General features: G+C 34.4%; 1 protein-coding gene across 1 annotated transcript in view; it reads right to left on the reverse strand.

Annotated features, from left to right (window-relative positions):
• The window catches only part of FMN2 (formin 2), a 179,042-nt gene that overhangs the window by 86,682 nt on the left and 73,858 nt on the right, over nucleotides 1–18,502 (reverse strand). Inside the window, 2 exon segments of the mRNA XM_018085270.3 lie at nucleotides 4,268–4,355; nucleotides 17,550–17,694. Coding sequence (XP_017940759.2) covers nucleotides 4,268–4,355; nucleotides 17,550–17,694 — 233 coding nt within the window.

Below are 18,502 nucleotides of genomic sequence, written 5' to 3' on the forward strand. Positions count from 1 at the left end.
TCCCTATTACATTCTTATATATAATCTGCTTTTCTAGTACCACTGACCAACGAGTTGAGGGTTGTAATAAAAAGCCTTCCTTTCCTCGGTCCCCCCACCACAGTTATTAGAGTGGGACAGGTAGCTCCATCAAATTCTGCAGATTACCAGTATCTCAGAGAGGGGGGAAAATTACTTATTAAATGAGGATATGAGAAAGTGGTCCAAAATTCAGAGGCAGAAATCTTCAAACTATTTCCAACAGAGCCAGGGCAATCACAATGTGGTATGCAAAACCCTACAGAAATATAGTTAGAGTATTGCAGCAATACAATGCCTGAAATGACAAACCCTGTTAAAAGAAACTTTCTGAATTGGAAACGTTTACAGACAACTTCAAAAGACAGAGAACTGCATATGTCATTTTTGACAGACTTTTACTTTCAACAATTGCAAGGCATGCTCAGAATTAAGAAGATGATTTTGGTGAAGCAGAGCTTAATTTCCATATTGGAAATAACTCCTAGATACAAATCTCAATGTGTAATAAATGTAATATCTAGCTGCCTGAAATGCAAAATTTGGTTTTTTTCTTGGCTGACATCTTCGGTTTCATTTTTTCCTTCTATTTTTACACACACAAAGAAGAAGTTTTTGCTATTCTTACAGCACTTAATGAGAGCTGTAAACACAGAGGAGAATAAACTGTATAAGCAAGGGGACTGGAAAAGTTCCTGACAGTCCTATTTTCTGCAAAATAGTTACAATTTCAAACAGTTGTTCCATTTCAAGTGCTGACAGACAACTTGAACAAAAAGAGATATCTTATTTACAAGACATGGTCCCTAAACACAGACACAGGCTTAACATGTATTTATATTTTACTATATAGGGTGTTCATCATAGATTGCTCTAAGAAATTAACTGGAATCTTTTTGGATCTCTAATTTATGCATAATTGCATCTCTGAAATATTATGAAAAAACCCCAAAGATTAATGTTAAAACTCAAGTCTTTTCTCTAAGAAGAAAATCTGAACTATAAAGGAAAAATATGAAAGAAGTGCTTGTTTGGCATTTCTCAAACTTTGGCCATATCATGCAGCCAAATACAGCAATATCTCCAGTGGGAATATAATACTGGATAAAGGATATTTGCGGTATAGTGAAAATACAAAAGCAAGCAAAACGCCTGGATAAAGTGTTTTGCACAGTTGATAGATGACTGCAAAAAAACATGCATCAGTAAAACCTTGTGTGAAATCAGAGAAACCACGAAGACTCATTTTTGTACTAATAACATAGAAAGGGCACTGAAAATAAAGAGACCAACATTTCTTACAGTTCTAGCCTTTACTGGATAAAATAACTGGGAGTTCTGTTAGCAATTAGAATCTACTAAAAAAAAACCAAAAACCATAACAACAAAAATTAATCTACCTTACCTTAAAGCATTACTAGAAGAGATACTAGAGTTCAGAAAAAATGTGCTCTGATTATTACTTCTTTCACACTTTAAAAATATTTTAAGAGCAGACAGGGTCTGGGAGTTTGTCTTACTAAACCTATTTTCAAAGCAGGAAGCAGACAAATGAAATTCTACAAGCAGACACTTAAAAAGGATATAATTGAAGAAATCTATTTAGGATGTATTTCAATATTATGAGATATTTCATGAAATGCCATCTGATCACACATGCATGAAAAAGTAGCTAAGTGCTCAAGATTAGTTAAGAAAATATCTTAAATGATTCACATGTTCAAGATTTCAAAACAGTCTTTCATCAAGGATTATTTTTTACAGACAGTAGTTCATCATTGTTTTGTATCTTAAAAAGCAAATAAAAATAACCAAAAACACCAACCAAACAACAGAAAATTTACAGGACATTAAATCAACATTTGACCAGGTCTCAACTTAAAATTTTAAGATCTTCATCTAAACACAATATGATTTAAAACTTGGAATCCTAAATTTATTAGGTGAATTAGTACCCAGCAAAATTTGTTTCCCTTCTGTTCATGTACCATTTTAAAATATTTCTAACGAACTAGAAAAAAACCCTCACAATAACATACAAACCAAGAAATGGAATATCACACTGCATTGTAGGTTTCTCTCTCTTCTGGATGCTTTTCTATGGCCAGTAAAAAAAAAAAAAAAACAAAAAAACAAAACAACAAAAAAAACCCCAGAAAAACAACAAAACCCAAACCCAGTTCTTCTGCAACTTGCATGAACAGTGCAGACCAGAGATATGCTTTGTGTTTAATATAGAGAATATTTATAAGACAGCCCATAAAGAAAGTTGCTTAGTGCCACAAATTGGGGGTGTCTGGAGGGGGGCAGGGAGAAGTTTCATTTGACTGCATTTCAAATTTATGAAAAACCATTGCTTGTATTGTACTGAGTGAGATGTGTGTAAATGTACATGTCCATATACATTAAGGATGGCAAAAACTCAAGACCACTACTAAAACCCTGGGTCATGGGACAAACAACATTTATTCCTTTATTTTTCTGTAGTCATTGTCATACAACTTAAATATTAATGTATAAACACGCAAGCATATCAACTGATTTTTTTTGCTAGCAGAGGCACTCTTTATCATTATCTGAATTTTTGATAGCACCTTCTTGTTAGTAGATTTGAACTGCAGCAGACAAACCAATACGCTGTAACACTCAAAAACATGTAAAACCTCTTTAACAAGGAAGTAAAAATAGCGCCCACATAAAGGTATAGGCTCAATCCCTTGGGATTGCGATACTATTATTTCTGCATGGGCTCTATAGTTAGATGACTCAGAGGGCTCTGCATGGAGTGACTGATGCCATAAATACTTCTTGGTGAGATCTCTATTTTCCTTGCCCCCACCACGCAAATTTCTTTCCTGCTCCTCATCACTTTTCCTCCATGCCTATTTTATGTTCTTTGAAAAAAAAATTTAGCACCCGGATCTTCCAATCATTTCCCCAAATTCTGCCACCAGACAAAAGTTTTCTCATGTTTGTTCAATCACTTCTGCACAGCAAGGGAATAAGAGAACTATTAAATTCCCCCTTGCAAAGACTTTTGGTTTTAGAAAACAGCTATTGAAAGAGGAACATACAAAATCTGCACACAGCTCTTAGATGATCATGTGTGCTTAATACTGTAATAGGATAAAGGTTAAGCATAATATTGTTTGACCCCTTCAACTACTGACATTCATGCCATGTTATTGTTAGTGTTGCATGTTAAGCAAGCAAATTTTCAATGAACTTGTGTTGGCTTTACCACAGACACAGATGTTAGGCGGACTCCTTTTTTTCATAAGGTTTTCATTATTAACTGAAACCGAGCTGAATATTTGACTGAAGGAAAGGACCATATCATTGTTTTCAGATTTTGCTCTATGACTTAACTGAACTACATCTGCCAGCTTTGGAAATACCAAGTACTTCTTGGCGCCAGTACTGGCGCCTTGCTCTATGACTACCATCTTAAGTGCTTCAGCTTGAGGAAGTCTAGTAACCATCAAAACAGTTTAATAAAAATTTAAAACTGTGATTAAGAGTTACTCACTAGCTGACAGAGTGCTCTCAAATTTACTCTATTTATGAATAATTTCACAAAATAAGCAAATCACAGTAAACTGAGCGCATGGCTGTAAATATGTTGCCTAGAAAGTTCACAAGATGTTTTTGTGATTTATGAAGTCTGTGTTATACTTGAAACCACATTTATTTAATAGATAGGCTGGCACTTCACAGGATAATTCAATCTGCTTCAAATCTATCCAAAGCCTATGGGAAACATAAGGGATGCTCTGAATATAAATGCAATTCCACTTTTCACCTTTTTGCACTACTGTCTCTTAGCATAAATGTGAAAACTATTACACTCCCCCAAAAGATCTTGCTTAATAAAAAATGTTGTTGAAGATGAAAGAACTCCACAGTTTGTACTAGACTAAATATAGAAACTATTTTATAAAGCAAATAAATTAAACATTATAATTCAGTTTTCTGGATATGTCCCAAGGCTATCTGAATTAAAATAAGCAACATATCACTCTTTCTTCCTCAGAAAGACCAAAATTCAAAGTGTCTCTGTTATATACCACTTATATAACTGATGCTGAAAGGAGAAAATAAATGTCAGAGAAAACTGTTTTCAGAAAAAAAAATGAGTATATAAAAGGCCTCATATTAATTTATTTTACATATAAAAAGATATAAATAATTACCATTTCCGGATTATCAATTATGTGATCTGAGAATTAGCAATAGTTATTTCACTTACCATGCTGAATGTCCCTCATGTCTAAATGAAGGCTAGACATTAATATTCCAACAGCTTGAGATCTTTTGTTACTTAACAACTTGACAACCTGCCAAAAGAAACCCAACTATTATCACCGATCTGCAGAAAAAAGTACAAGATATTTTGCATTACTAACAACAAATTCAAGAAACAGTACTTTGTAATATACGAATCTAAAAATGAGGAATTTTATTGTTTTTTAAGTTTTCTTCTGCTGTATAATAACTCATTAAAGGTGTAAGTAACTGTATCACTTAGCTGAATTTAATCCTAAAGTGTCACTATAAAGGTTCCCTTAGTCTTCCTCCTTCATTAGAACACACACTTTCAACTTCACACTGATGTTACTAAGTGTATGAAACACACTGTCAAATAAAAAAAATTCCAACTGTGTCTATCTTAGAATTGCTTTGGTTTCCAAAACCACACAATGATTTCCGTCTTTGATGTAAGTTAAAACTGTGAGAATTTGTATTTTATTTGAATGTTTGACGTAGTAGGCGCCAATATGAATTTTATTTAAAAATCAAAATAACCACGTACACATTGGGGTTTTCTTTGATCACTTAAAGTAATATAAAAGGTCATAAAGCTTATTTGTTTCCAAATTAAAAAAATACAAAAAAATCAAGCCATCAAAAGGTCTTGCTCTAGGGAGTTAAAATCAACAATCAAAATAGACTTTTGTACATGTTGGTTTTGCAAGCGTAAAAGCAACAATTAATTCACAGACTGTCTTCCATACAGCTCTAAGCTATTTGAATTAAACTTGATGTAAATTTTATATCATTGTTAGGATAAGCAAGTAATGCCAGAAAAGGGCTCTTATCTGTAAAATGACGTGATTCAAGATGAAGTACTTTTCAATGTATGGATACAACCATTACGTAGAAGGAAGAGCTTAATATTTAATCTACTTGGGTGCTGAGTTTAACACCATACTAAATACACTGAAGAAAACCTTTGTGAGTAACTTGGAGGAAAAAAGAAAAGCCAGACAATTAGAACTGTAAGTTCAAGTTCTTTTTTTATTGCAGTCAGGAAGCATACACATACTTTTTCAAGTTACACAGTTCCTATCTTAGCATCAACAGGCTGCATTATCTACAGTCCCACTGACAGAATTATTTAGAAATAATTAGTAGAAAGAGATTAAGAAAAGTAGAATTAATTTATCCAGAGTAAAGAATTGTCATGATCCAATTCACGTCTTAAAAAACCAGAAGACTGCCTAGAAGATATTTGCCCTGTGATTCACTGATTCATTGCCAGCTTTGATTCACTTGAATTTTTAGACACAGGTTTGTACACTGATGTTTGAGCAATAGAAGAGAAGAAAAAGCCTGACCTAGAACTATGCCCCTGGAGTTGCTTAGGAAAGGAAACTTGAGAAACTCACAGTACTTACAGTATAGGTTTTCTGAGGATGTGGTTAGCTGGTCAATTGTTTTATTTTAGTTTTTCCTCTCTTAAACCTTCATAACCATTGATTATGAAGATATTTCATCTCTTTTCCTCATACATGCCAAACTAGCTACAGTGAAGTGAAAATACAGCTGTAGAAGCCCAGGAGATAAGCGGTATATGTTTCAAACACCAATAGCTGGATAGCTGTGTGTGGTAATAACACCCTGTGAGAAGTAACAGGATGTGGCTGGAGAAGGGAACCATACGGAGGTAGGGCATCAGTTTTCTGGAACAAACGTCCTTGTTCTGGCTTCTGGAGATAAGCACAACATAGTACAGCGAAAACACAAGAACGAGGTCAAGAAAAGGGCATGGACCAAAAAGCCGAACCAGTACTGGGAGATCAAAATGACCAAAGACCCTCGAAGCCCTCTGACCCATTTCCAGAAAGGTCTAGAAGAATGCACTGTGTATGATAACTAATTTGCATAGAAAGCAAGAAACTTATCTTTAGAGCAGGGAAAACTTATCTATAAATAGGTACACCCACAAAGCTTAGACGCACGTGCCTCAGGAGCCTGGATACCCCATTATCTGGGTGGACACTGGAGCAAGGACTGGTGATCTTTCTTTCTTCCTCTTCCTCTCTCTTTAATCTCTCTCAGTCTCTTCTCTTTCACCCTACCCCTTTATTCAAAACCCACCACTGTGATTATACTAAAAATAAGGGACTAACATACCAATTTCAATAAGTGTGTAATTTACTAATAAAACTTCATAAACTTTTGCAGACCTACTGACTTTTGTAATTCCTTTTTGACCACCAGCATCTGTGCACTTGCATGTTCCCTTCCCTTTTGGGGTGGAATGGCACAACAGTAAAACTACTGCTCATTAACTGAAAATTATAACATTAGAAAAAAAGTGTGTCATAACTGATGTTAACAAGATTAAAGACCTAAATTCAAGTCATAGCTATTGACACCATCTGTCAGAAATTAACAAGAAATTCCTACGCAATTGTCTAATCCATGTAATATGCTATTAGGAATTTAAAATTGAAGTTGAATGGACTGATATAGGATAGGATAGTCATATTTTTCTGAATTCAAAGAGGAAACTAATGTAATTCAAAAAAATATAATCAGGATATCCTGAACTAACCTTCTAATAGGCTATCATCCCTCTAAATGTTTTTTAAATGGAACATAAATTTCATTTAAGCCTGGAACTCAGATAAAGTTGGGTCAAAGATTATGAGATTTTCTTGTAAAAAGAAGGTGCTATCGGTTTACTTTTTGCAGTTATAAAAGTTTACAAAATAAAGTAGATCTTGGGTAGCAAGGTAGGGATCAAATCTTCCTAACCACTACATTACAAAGTATGTCTTTATTAACAATGGAACAAGTATCTTGTATTCTAGCAGGAAAAAAAAAGTGCATACAAAATTTACAAAAACCATAATCTCTTTAACTGGTGCTGCTACCAAACCATACCTGCAGAAAAGGTAGAGCAACACAAAGAAACAATGAGGTATTTTACATAACAAAAGTTCAAAAAATTCTCATTAAAGCTGTGTACTCAAACAACACCGAAAAAAATGAAGTCACTATGGAAGGTGTTGGGGAAACTGTTGATACTACCTCTCATCCGTATTGCTTGTCTGAAACATCTCATATTAATAGCATAACTTAAGCTTGATGGTGTCAACATAAAGTGAGAGTCCTTTGTTGCCTTTTTTTTGAACAAGAAAACTATCCCAAAGCTGACAAACAAAGTGAATTAAAAATCAAACGCAAATCCAGAGCAAAAGTCCCACAAACTAGCAAGAGCTCATCCGGAGTGTGTACATTTCTTGTCACTCATATTCTACAAAAACAAAGTAGAAATGGAACTGATGTTGTCCCGGAGTAAAACAAATCAAAAGAAGAAAACTGAGAATAGAATAGCTTTATCAAATGGTCTTTCCCAAAACAATGTTGCAACTGTATTCAGGTGTGAGCCTACCTAGGACCAAACTTCCTTTCCAAAGGAAGTAGAACTACACTGTTCTCTCTTAGAAACCCAAAGAGCAAGAATGAGCTAGAGCCTGTTCTTGGGAATCTCCCACTTCTCATGGTGTCAGCACCCACATACTATTATGTTCACTTCAAATTGTGAAATTACAATTTCTATCCCCCATCAGCAAACTAAAGCTCAGACAGTAAACAAGATCAGGTCTACAAATGCAACAAGGAGACCACAACTAGAGAAAAAAGAATCAAATACATTGACTATGCTGTTATAATGCAGGTTAGAACATGATTCCTGTTCATGCTCTTGGACCAGATTTCGTGATCTAGTAAATCCCTTCAAGTCCTCTGCTCTAAAAGGAATCTGGCTTAAAAGTTAGCAGGAAAAATAAGCTGCTTTTTCTGAAAGTGAGCTGATGGACAGGAGAAATTATTTTCTGAGTGTCACATTTTGCCAGTGATCAAAAGGAAAACAAAACAAAAACAAACAAACAAACCCACAAAAAACCCAACAATCAACCAACCAAAAAAAAAGAAGTGTCCCCCTGAAGAACAGGTTACTTTGCTACAAAAATTCTGAACCACAACAATATCTAAAGAGCTCCAAAGAGCATGACTGTCAGGTGAATGGGAGAAGAACAGCAACAGATAGAGTTTTTACATAGCAGCTACTAGTTTTGTCTGGTTTTTTTTTTAAATCTAGATTTAAAAACTATCGCAACTTTTATACTAATCTCTAATATGCAGTTCATTCCCATTTCAGTCAATTGCATGAATACTGTAGTTTGCACCAATAAAATGGCTGTAACAATACAACACTAATTCAGAAAATATGAATATTAGCATAAATGCCTAAAGCAATTCCCACATTTAAAAATAAAACAAAATAAATCAGCTGCACAGTCTGGGCCTGCAGGCTGCAGACGAGTGACGCCATTTAAAGGCAGAACAACAAAAGTTTGATAAATCCAATCTCTACAAGATCTAAAGCCTCAGACACAATACATAGCTCCCTTTTAGACTGGATTCTGGAACTCTGCTTTAAACAAATAAAAAAAAATAAATTAAAAGGAAGCTAGAGATATTATCTGCAGCTTGAAGTCTAGGACAAACTTTCTAATTGTTTAGTAGTCCTCATTGTTGAGCAGTAAACAAAATACATGCCAAATTTGTTCCAAATTGTTTAACACAAGCAAATACAGTGAAAGAGATATTTAGTAAAAGGTAATGCAAGACACATGTTTGATGAGAACCCTGAAGCAAAAATATGAAGACTCGCTTTCCCTGTAATAATATTTAGCTAATGCATGGAATTTTGCAATGATTTTTACTTTCTATTTCTGGCTTTGACTGCCAGCATTAAGCAAAATTATCCCAAAGCTCTCACTGGTTAAGAAAAACTACTGCATATTACGAGAAGGTACATGCAGGAAACCCCACTTTACAAAGGCCTATTGGTTGTAACTGTTGCAGAGAGGACAAAGAAACCCCAAAGTTCCAAATAATGTTAAGAGACAGGATCAGGGCAGTAATGAAGTCTCCTTCTCAATACATATTGTGACAACAAGTCTTTTCTGCAGACTCAAGTGTATTTCAGGTTTAAAATGGGCAATCACAGAACTAGACCCATCACATCTTTCAAATGTATATCCTTGACTTCTTACAGGTAAAACAGAATATTATACTCTTACAGATGGGGGGGGTTGTGTGTGGTGGGTTTTTGTTAACATTTGTTTAACTTTTTTTTAAAGATAAAGCTGGAAATAACTTCTGGCTAGTCATGGCAATTGTGAGAGGGACTATTTCAAGTAGCGGGGTCACTTTTGTACAATGGAAGACGAAAAACTTTTCCTTAATACCTACAAAAAACCCAAAGCCCCAAAACCAACACCCAGTCCTGGCTGTCAGACAATATATTCACGCTGATGGCACATAATGATTCAACTGAACTAAAAATATCAAAAATAAAACATAATTTTCATCACCTTTCTGTTTGCTACCCTAAACAAAACTCTGCAAGTCCCCCCTGCAAACTAGCTCGTTTCTTTCCCCACTAAAGATTCTCATAATCTATAAGGCAATACCTAAAGTTTCAAAATTCTCTTTGTCATATAATTCTAGATGCAAGTTGTTGACATGTTATGCAAATTATTGCAGTCAAGCAGCCGTGTCTGCAACTTTATGCTTGAGGGTAAAGATTAAACATAATATTTACTTTTCATTCATTTTCTCAATTACCCTACTGTGCTATTTCATAAATAGAGCTTTTACCAATGTGGATGAGAAACAGTTCATGCCCTTTGGTTCTGTTTTATCACTAAAATAGCATTGCTTGAAATAATTATCATAAAACTATTATTGTAGAAGTAATCTTTTACTAAGAGATATCTGCCCCAGCTAATATTTGTTATTTATGAAGTTAGGTGAAAAAAATGCTTAGATTGCTTTGATTCAGATATACACTATTAAGTTAGATAAGTATTGTGTTCCTCAACAGGAGGCTGAGCAGTGCTAAAATCTCCCTTAATAGAAAATAAGAACACAAAATTTAAGAGCTGGAATAGGTGATAAAGCTAAAAAAAACAAGGTTTAAATCCTTTGGTTTAAAAATAGCTCACAAGTATTTTACTTTTCCATAACTAAAGTTCCTTTTTGAGCGTTTAGTTCATTGTTATGTATCTCAGTTATAGCTGTTTCTTCTTGCATCAGCTAAGGGACCAGAATATGAAAATTTGCATATTTTTAGATTTTATGCTTGTAACTGTCAAAATGTCTCTGTGGGTTAGCAATGCAAATGCATGTTCAAATGCTGTAATAGAAATGCTATAAAAAACCAAAACAACCCCCCAAAAAAAGCTAAATTTTCTTAGAAACTGTATAAACCCCAGAATTTTTATGCATAGTCTGAAATGCACTCAGTACGCAATTTTTGCAGCCTTACTGCTTTGAATAATTTTGTCACTGTGTACTCAAATTAGGCATGCAATTACACACATTTTTTGAAAATTCTTGCAAAACCTATTGCATACACAAACACATCTGAAATCAATAGTCTTAATTAATATACAAAAAGTTACCTTGTCAATTCAGGGAGACAGACATGGGGGGAGTGTGTTTAAGAACAGGTAAAGAATGCAAAAAAAAAAGTTCCTAAACCAAAAAAATTCCCAAAGAAAGGTGAGAATTACTATGTCTAGTAGGAGAGATCAATAATAAACAAACAAAAAAACCAATGCTGTAAAAGTTCTAGTGTTCCCAGTCTTAAAGGTGGACATATGGTTACAGTCAAAAGTATGGTAATATTCAGTGGACCAACTCTGAATAATCTAACAACATTTTGTGCTTGCCGTTTCACAGAATACAGAGTTGGAAGGGACCCATCAGGATGATCAAGTCGAACTTCTTCAGTTTGTACTGAAAACAGTACTCAGTAACAAAATATATTCATAAGGAAAAATCTGAAAAATTAATACTTCTCTACAAATTAAAAAATACTAAAAAAATAATCTTAAAACCTTGACTTTCATGCTGACAGTAAAAACTGTTTAACTTGTGAGTTGGGATCTGACAGAATACAGACAACTACTTTCACACTTAAGTTGACAGTTATTTTTTTTAAATCATCATGACCACTGTACTAATTGCTAGGTGAAACACATTCAATCTTTATGCACTAATTCTGAAACAATCTGAGATTGCTTGATCAGAGTTTAAAAACTCCTGTAATAAAAATGTTGCTTCTTGCCTCTTTAGCACAATCAGTTGTGGACAGAGAGATAGAAAAGGTGTACTGCTATCTCCATATCTTCTTTCTTTCTTTTTCTCTTGATGTCATCCAATACTATGATATCCACTGCATTGAACCCTTGCACTGAGAAAGATAGAAGTACCATGGAGAGACAGAAAATATTTGAAACATGTAGGACTGCCGGTTATGGCAATGCACGATCTCCAACCTCCCTGGAAAGATGGCTGTAACTAAGATGCCTCTATTTGACAGTGTCAGGTAGAGCAAGAATAGTAAAACAGACCAGGGCAGCAGTTATCTTTCTGCTGGTATTCAAGATCTGGCTTATGCTTTTTAGACATGCAGCTTTCTGTCTCACAGAACAGCTGCATCTCAGTCATTCCAACCCAAAGTTTATTTTTCTCTTTATTTTAACAAACTTTCAAAAAGACCTTCCCCTACAGTGGTCTTCCAAAGCACTGAGAAACATGAGGCCTTTTTCAGACACTGTACATGGCTCCTCCCAACCACTGTACATGGTTAAGAAATGAATATAACCTTTCTTGTCCATATAGAATCCATAAGCAGCAGCAATATCTAAAATAGGTTGATGCATCGTCTGAACCTTTCAGTGTTAGTGAGGACACACAGACAAAATAGAGAAACCCACAGAACTCTAAGGTCACAAGATGAGTTTGCAAGATTGTCAGAGGCCAAGCTCATGTGCTTGGTTTTAAATTCGCAAACATATGGTCCAAAAAAAAAAACCAGGATGGAAACAAGAATGAGAAATACAAGTGGCTAATGGGGGGGACATCAACCTAGAAAGCTTGAATGGATACAGAGATTTTAAGCAAATATATATATTTTTTTATATATGTATATATATGCACACACACATATATATGCATGTAGTCAGGTAAAACTATGTTTACAACAAGGAGAACTTTGTTGATACAGTTAGAAAACAAAAATATAATAACAAAATATGCAGTAAGCCATACAAAGAAGAGAATGAGAGGTAGAACCAGACCACATTATATAGCACCTCACAAAATAAAGTGAGATATTATTTAATTTCATAAATAACTTAATGATATTTTTAATTATTTGCTTGTATATATAAAATACAAGTCCTCTAAAATTTCCACCTGTGGGGGCAGGAGAACCCCGACTGTGTCTCTGGAAAGTGCAAAAAATTGTAGCAAATTTTTGTGCCATTGACACACATAAAAGGTCAATAATTGTGGATATAAAAAGCTCCTTAAGACAGTGTCTCCACTGCTCGCAGAGGGAATAAACCATTCTTTTAAAAAAAAAATGTATGTTTCCCTTTATGTCATTCCTTGTAAATGAATAAAAATGAATAAACTTTTATCTGTTAACTCAATAAGGTATTTACCTAATTTACCAATTCATACTTATGTGGCATTTTGTTTCTAGATGTATTCTATTACCACAGCTTAATGTTCAACTGAAAAATTCAAAAATCCTGAAATCATTAACTAAACTGTTTTATTGATACACCTTATTTGCATCTAAGGCTTTTGAAAGTGAATGAAATTTTAGTAACCTATTATTTATTTGTTGGGGTGGAAGGGGGAGTTTAAAATCTTAATAGATTAATAGTGGACTATCCATATGAGAATATCTTTAACATTTTTTTTTTTCATTTACATGATAGATTATAAACACATGGTCTGTGATTGAAAAATTCATTGCAGTTACATGTATAATACTTTCCAAAAGTGTAGTTAGAAGATTATCAGTAAAGCTTCTAAAACGACTGTTCAAAGATTAGGAAAGTAATCTATGCAAGTCAGCTCAGCCCATTCTGTATCCTTATTAAGCTGACAGTGATATCAAGATTTTCAGAGTATGTACTATTTTTCCACTGAACCCACTCAATGTACACTAGCCAATGTTCACCATGCAAAGAGATTTTTAATACTGCATTTGGCATCATTCTTGAGTATGTGTCCTTTATCTCAAGACTACCCTTTTTCTTCCTGCTTCATTAATTACATGTCTTTTTAAGTGCTGTAACAACTGCTAAAAAGCATTTTTTTACATAGGTAACAGCTTAATTTAAAAAGTAATCATTATGAACTGTGCTTATTCCACACAATCCATTCTAGCTATGGAAAAGGTTCCTATGAAAAAGACTATCCAGCCAGGTGACCATAACTAGTATTGTAACTACAGGGCATAGCTGAACAAGACACTCCCAGAGCGAGTTTTACCTGCTGCTTGGGTCAAACGCTACACGTTTGATGAGATCCACTATTTGCCGGAAGGACAACCAGGTCAAGGACACCCCAGTCTCACAACAAGTTTCTGAGAGAAATTATCATGGACAGAATAAGAGGCGACATAGAATCACACCTATTATGCTCTGTATTTTCAGCTGTCGGATCTCTGTTCTTCGCTCCTTTGCCAGTTACTTATCTTGATCTTCCTTTGCCTCCCTCCTCTTGGCCCCTGTTCTCCAGCCCACCAGTACAAAGTTGGAGAAAAATCTTCAGGATTATACCTGAAGTCTCTCCTAAGCAAGAGGAGCAGAGCCTATCACCTGTAGACATGCAAAATTCAAGAAACCCTTTATACAACTAACAATACATACACCTGGTAAATTTTTTCCATATTTCAAGTCTGTGAAACTGTGAGAACATGATCCAAACCAGACTTTGTTTTCTTTCTTAATATTGGCAAAATGAAGGACACACAAACAGTGGGGGGAAATACAAACTCCAACTCAACAAAATTTGCAGCCTAAAGACCTGAATTTTGGCAAAGTTATAACAGGGGCTTATAATGAAAGCCAGACCTCTTTAATAGGTAGCAATGGCAGCCCCACCTACAATATAGCCTATAAAGGACTTTCTTTGAAGATTTAGCAGGCATTATCATTGAACAAGCCTGCACACATTTACAGCAGCTGAGAATTTGATATATATGCATTAACAGAGTGAAATAAATCACAGTTTTTGCCATAGCACCAAATGAAAGACAGTGAGAATAAAATCAGCTGCATTCACAAATAAATATTAACACTTCCTTATTTCTTTCTTTAAAGTTCTGGAATGGATTTTAATGTGGCCTTCATTCAGTGCTAAATGTAATATTGATTTTCTTTTAAAGCATTATTGATTTATATTGTATTAAGTTATTTGCAGATGATCATGCCAAGAAGAAAACAACTAGAACCAATACATGTGTAGGGTGAAATTAACTTATTCATTTACATGAAAAACCCAAACCAACCCACAATAATATAGATAAGTTTACTACTTAGAAAGGGCTCTCTATTTAGAAATAATTATATCATGCTTCTCTATATACATACACAAGGAAACATATGCATATACTCTATGACATTTAGAATAAAAAGCTCTGTGTGCAGAACAGCAATGTATTCCAAAATAATTAATCTTTCACCCACTAAAACATCCCAAAACTATCAAATCTTTCTTCAGATTAGTTAGAATTCCCCCTCCTGCCATGTGGCCTCCTCTGTAAATATATTTTTATTTCAGCTTACAATAAAAACAGTTTTATTAAAATCATATATTTGCATAGAATACCAAATATTTTATACATTTGAAAGTTATCTGGTCATTTATTTCCACTGCAGCAAGTATTTTACATCCAATCCATCTAAACAATACATTCACTTAGCAGACCCTGCAACATCAGCACAGGGAGCAAAACCAGTTGCCAGAAAAGAGCGCTTCTGGAAAGAAGCAGAGTGAGCTTTGAGGGTCCTGGTTCTGTTCTTTACAATGCTCCTTCATAGCTCAACAGGTGACAGAACACATCTGCTTTGCATAACACATCCCTGTAAAAATCACTGCAAAAACACCATTTGTAAGATCTTTACAATGCCCTTAACTATCATAGAAGCCATGTAAGTCAGTAACCACTTAAACAGCACTTGGTACTCCCTATAAAAACATACTTGTGGAATTACAGCCACGCTTTCCCCAATATAACTGTTTCTCCCGATAAACATGGATGGACTTCATTATCCACGTGTTTACTGCAGGATAAATGAAGAGAATTTAAAAAATGAAGTCCTGCATTCCAAACTGGTGAGAGGGTGTACATGGAATATATTTGTGAAGCTGTTCTATTTCAATCATCTCATGTCAATACTATGAAAAGCCCAAACTAGATTCTCACACATGAATATTTAACTTTGACATCTGCGATAAATGATAGCTCTAATTGTAGTTCTAATGAAAGCCTGTGATTGTCTGCTTGGTCGAACTTTTCTCCCCAGATACTACAGCTCAATAAGTTAGAATTCTCCATTAGGCAATTTCTCTCTATTTTGGAGAGCAGCACATTTGTTTGATCACCAGCAGAAAAGAAACACACTGAGGATTCTCTTCTGTCAATCTGAAATATTTGTCCTAGATGACAACAACTACTTTGATTGGTTTAAACTTTTGTGTGCAAATTTCTGTCAGAAGAAACAACTTGTTCCTTTCAAACAAGTTAAGAACAACCAGTCATTTTAATTTAATTTTAGCTTCTTTTTTCTATTATTTATTGACAATATATCTAAATTTTTGGTATTGCAAGAAAAATAAGTACTTAGTATTAAAATCTACATCTAATGTTTATTCATAATCACTGACTGTCTTTAAGGACTGTTTATGCTACAGAACTAAACAGTCATCATTTCTACTCTGTTGAGAGGTTTTCATCACCAAACCTTATCAAATGTGAAGGGACCAATTGTTCATACCCAAGGCATCAGTAACACCGTTGCACTCTTTTTTTTTTTACTTAAAGATAGTAACTTAGCTAAGAATAACTGTTAAAAACGGCTTTTTCTAGAAGGAGAAAAGAGGAGCAGAGGTCCTGGACTTCAGAGATGTACTGAGGACAGCAAGGCAGTAGCACCCGTTACCTTTCCTCCCATCCCAGTTAGTACAGCCTAGTGCAGCATAGAGGTATGTTGGCTACGTTATCCTTTGCACCCATCCAGAGAAAGGTTTTATCCAATGCCTTGGTATAATCATCCTAACTTCACTACCAGTTCTGTTGCCTGCAGCAGGTTATCAGTAGAGTAAAGCACCTACATGTTTATATTACTGACCAAAATGTTTCTGTGGGGGCAAGATTTCCAGAACTATTATGTGGAGAGGTCATACCCAGATATAAGATCTAGTGAATGGAGGTTATAAAGAGTCTCACTGTATACTGAATGTGGAAAAAAGTCTTGTATAGCATTAACCTGTATGTCAAAAGATGATAGAAAGAACAGCCTAGTTTCGAATTTAGTACAGGAATATAAAACTGAGATAAAACAAGAATTTTAACTGCTATTTAGGATTCTGCATAAAACACATTCTCCTCTGTAGTCTGAAAGTTTAATTGCAAATTACTTAACATACCACCACAATTTGATTTTTACAAAGATACCAAGAAGATTACAGCTCACTAGTCATGTAAACATTCAGATTCAAGTCTCTTACTCCGGGGTTTAAACTTCTACCTTTAAAATATGCTTCCCATTTTTATTGTATTGTACAGCATTCTGTCTCAAGAAACCAGTTTGATTAATGTTGGATTTCTCCCAGCTGTGGCTTGTCATTTACTGTATGTATAAACTTCATATTCTTTATATACATAAACACAGCACAAACTTAGAACTGTTCTGATTGATATAACATTAGGATGTATATTCTGAAACATAATTTTTCTCTGAAGTCATGGTAATTCATATGCAAATCATTATTTAATGTATAAAATTAATCAGAATAATTTATATACTACTCCTTGCACATCTGCAGTCAATTTCAAAGCATCAAATACCTATTATTTTAGTTTTAATTTTGTTAAAATGGATAAAGATATTTTTAAGAAAATACATATTTGGAAAGTAATTTATATAAAAAAGAAATCTTCAGTCTTTACCATGTATAACTTTGAACTCCATCCTACGTTCTCTCCTTTTCTTGTTTTTTCTACAGTGTGTATATAGATATATATATATATATGGTAACAATTCCACACCAGGCACAATTCATTTCAGCTTCATGCAAAAATATACCTATATGTAAAAACCAGCCTAGAAAAGATCTGAAATTAAATGAGTACTCACTTGTTTAGTCTTTGTTTTTGTTATCGTGTCCGAAATGGGTTTCTTCCTCTCTTTAACAGCTGTTTTAGAAAACAGTTCTTCAAATTCATGATAATCTATGGAAGGCTCTTCAATTTTTTCCCACACAAGTGAAGCACTAGAATCTCTAAAGTTAAGCAAAAGACCTATGTAGGGCAATGTCAAACTCAATAAGGTCATAAATGGAGGAATTAAGAAAATAAAATAGCAGTAATTCAAAAGTTGTTGCCTAATTTCTACCAGCAGCATTTTGATAAGAATTATTGTTGATTCTGCCTCATACTTCTGGGTTTGCTTCTTTGTTCATACATGATATGGTCATTTTATGGTCAGGCTTATTTATATTCACCCACTCTACACACATAAAAATAAAAATAGGCTGTATATAGGCTATAAAGCATACAGACATGGAGAGAAAGAGAAGTAGAAATACACAGCTATTTGCAGACCACCTTTGTGACAGTGGCAAGAACTTGAAAAGAAAGAAGAAATTCATCATTAAATAACAGCAGAAGGGTTTTACAATCACTACTCAGAGACATAAAATATTTATAAGGAAACTTCTTTTCATGACCAGTAATTATATTTTACATGGACAAAAAAGGCATCAAAACTCAAAAACGAGTATATCAAAATCATATCCAAGTAAGTGCTACCAAAATAGCTTTATGTCACCATGCATATAAATTGCAGCTTGAATCTGCCTTCTGAGTGTACGAGGTGAAAAAAAAAAGAAAAGAATTCAGGTCATTGAAGAAAGGAAAGAGGAGCATAGAATGCAATCAGCACGTATTCATCTAGAGGGAAGACATTACCAAAACTTGCAGCTGCTCCAGAGAGAGACTAATGCTACCTTGAAAGTTGAGAGGGACCACAAATATGACATTTAAAAAAACATTTTACAGAACACTTAATGGCACACAGTCACCCTTGTA

This window comes from Manacus vitellinus, unplaced genomic scaffold (genome assembly GCF_001715985.3).
Source record: "Manacus vitellinus isolate BGI_N305 unplaced genomic scaffold, ASM171598v3 scaffold_8_pilon, whole genome shotgun sequence".
Classification (NCBI taxonomy): domain Eukaryota; kingdom Metazoa; phylum Chordata; class Aves; order Passeriformes; family Pipridae; genus Manacus; species Manacus vitellinus.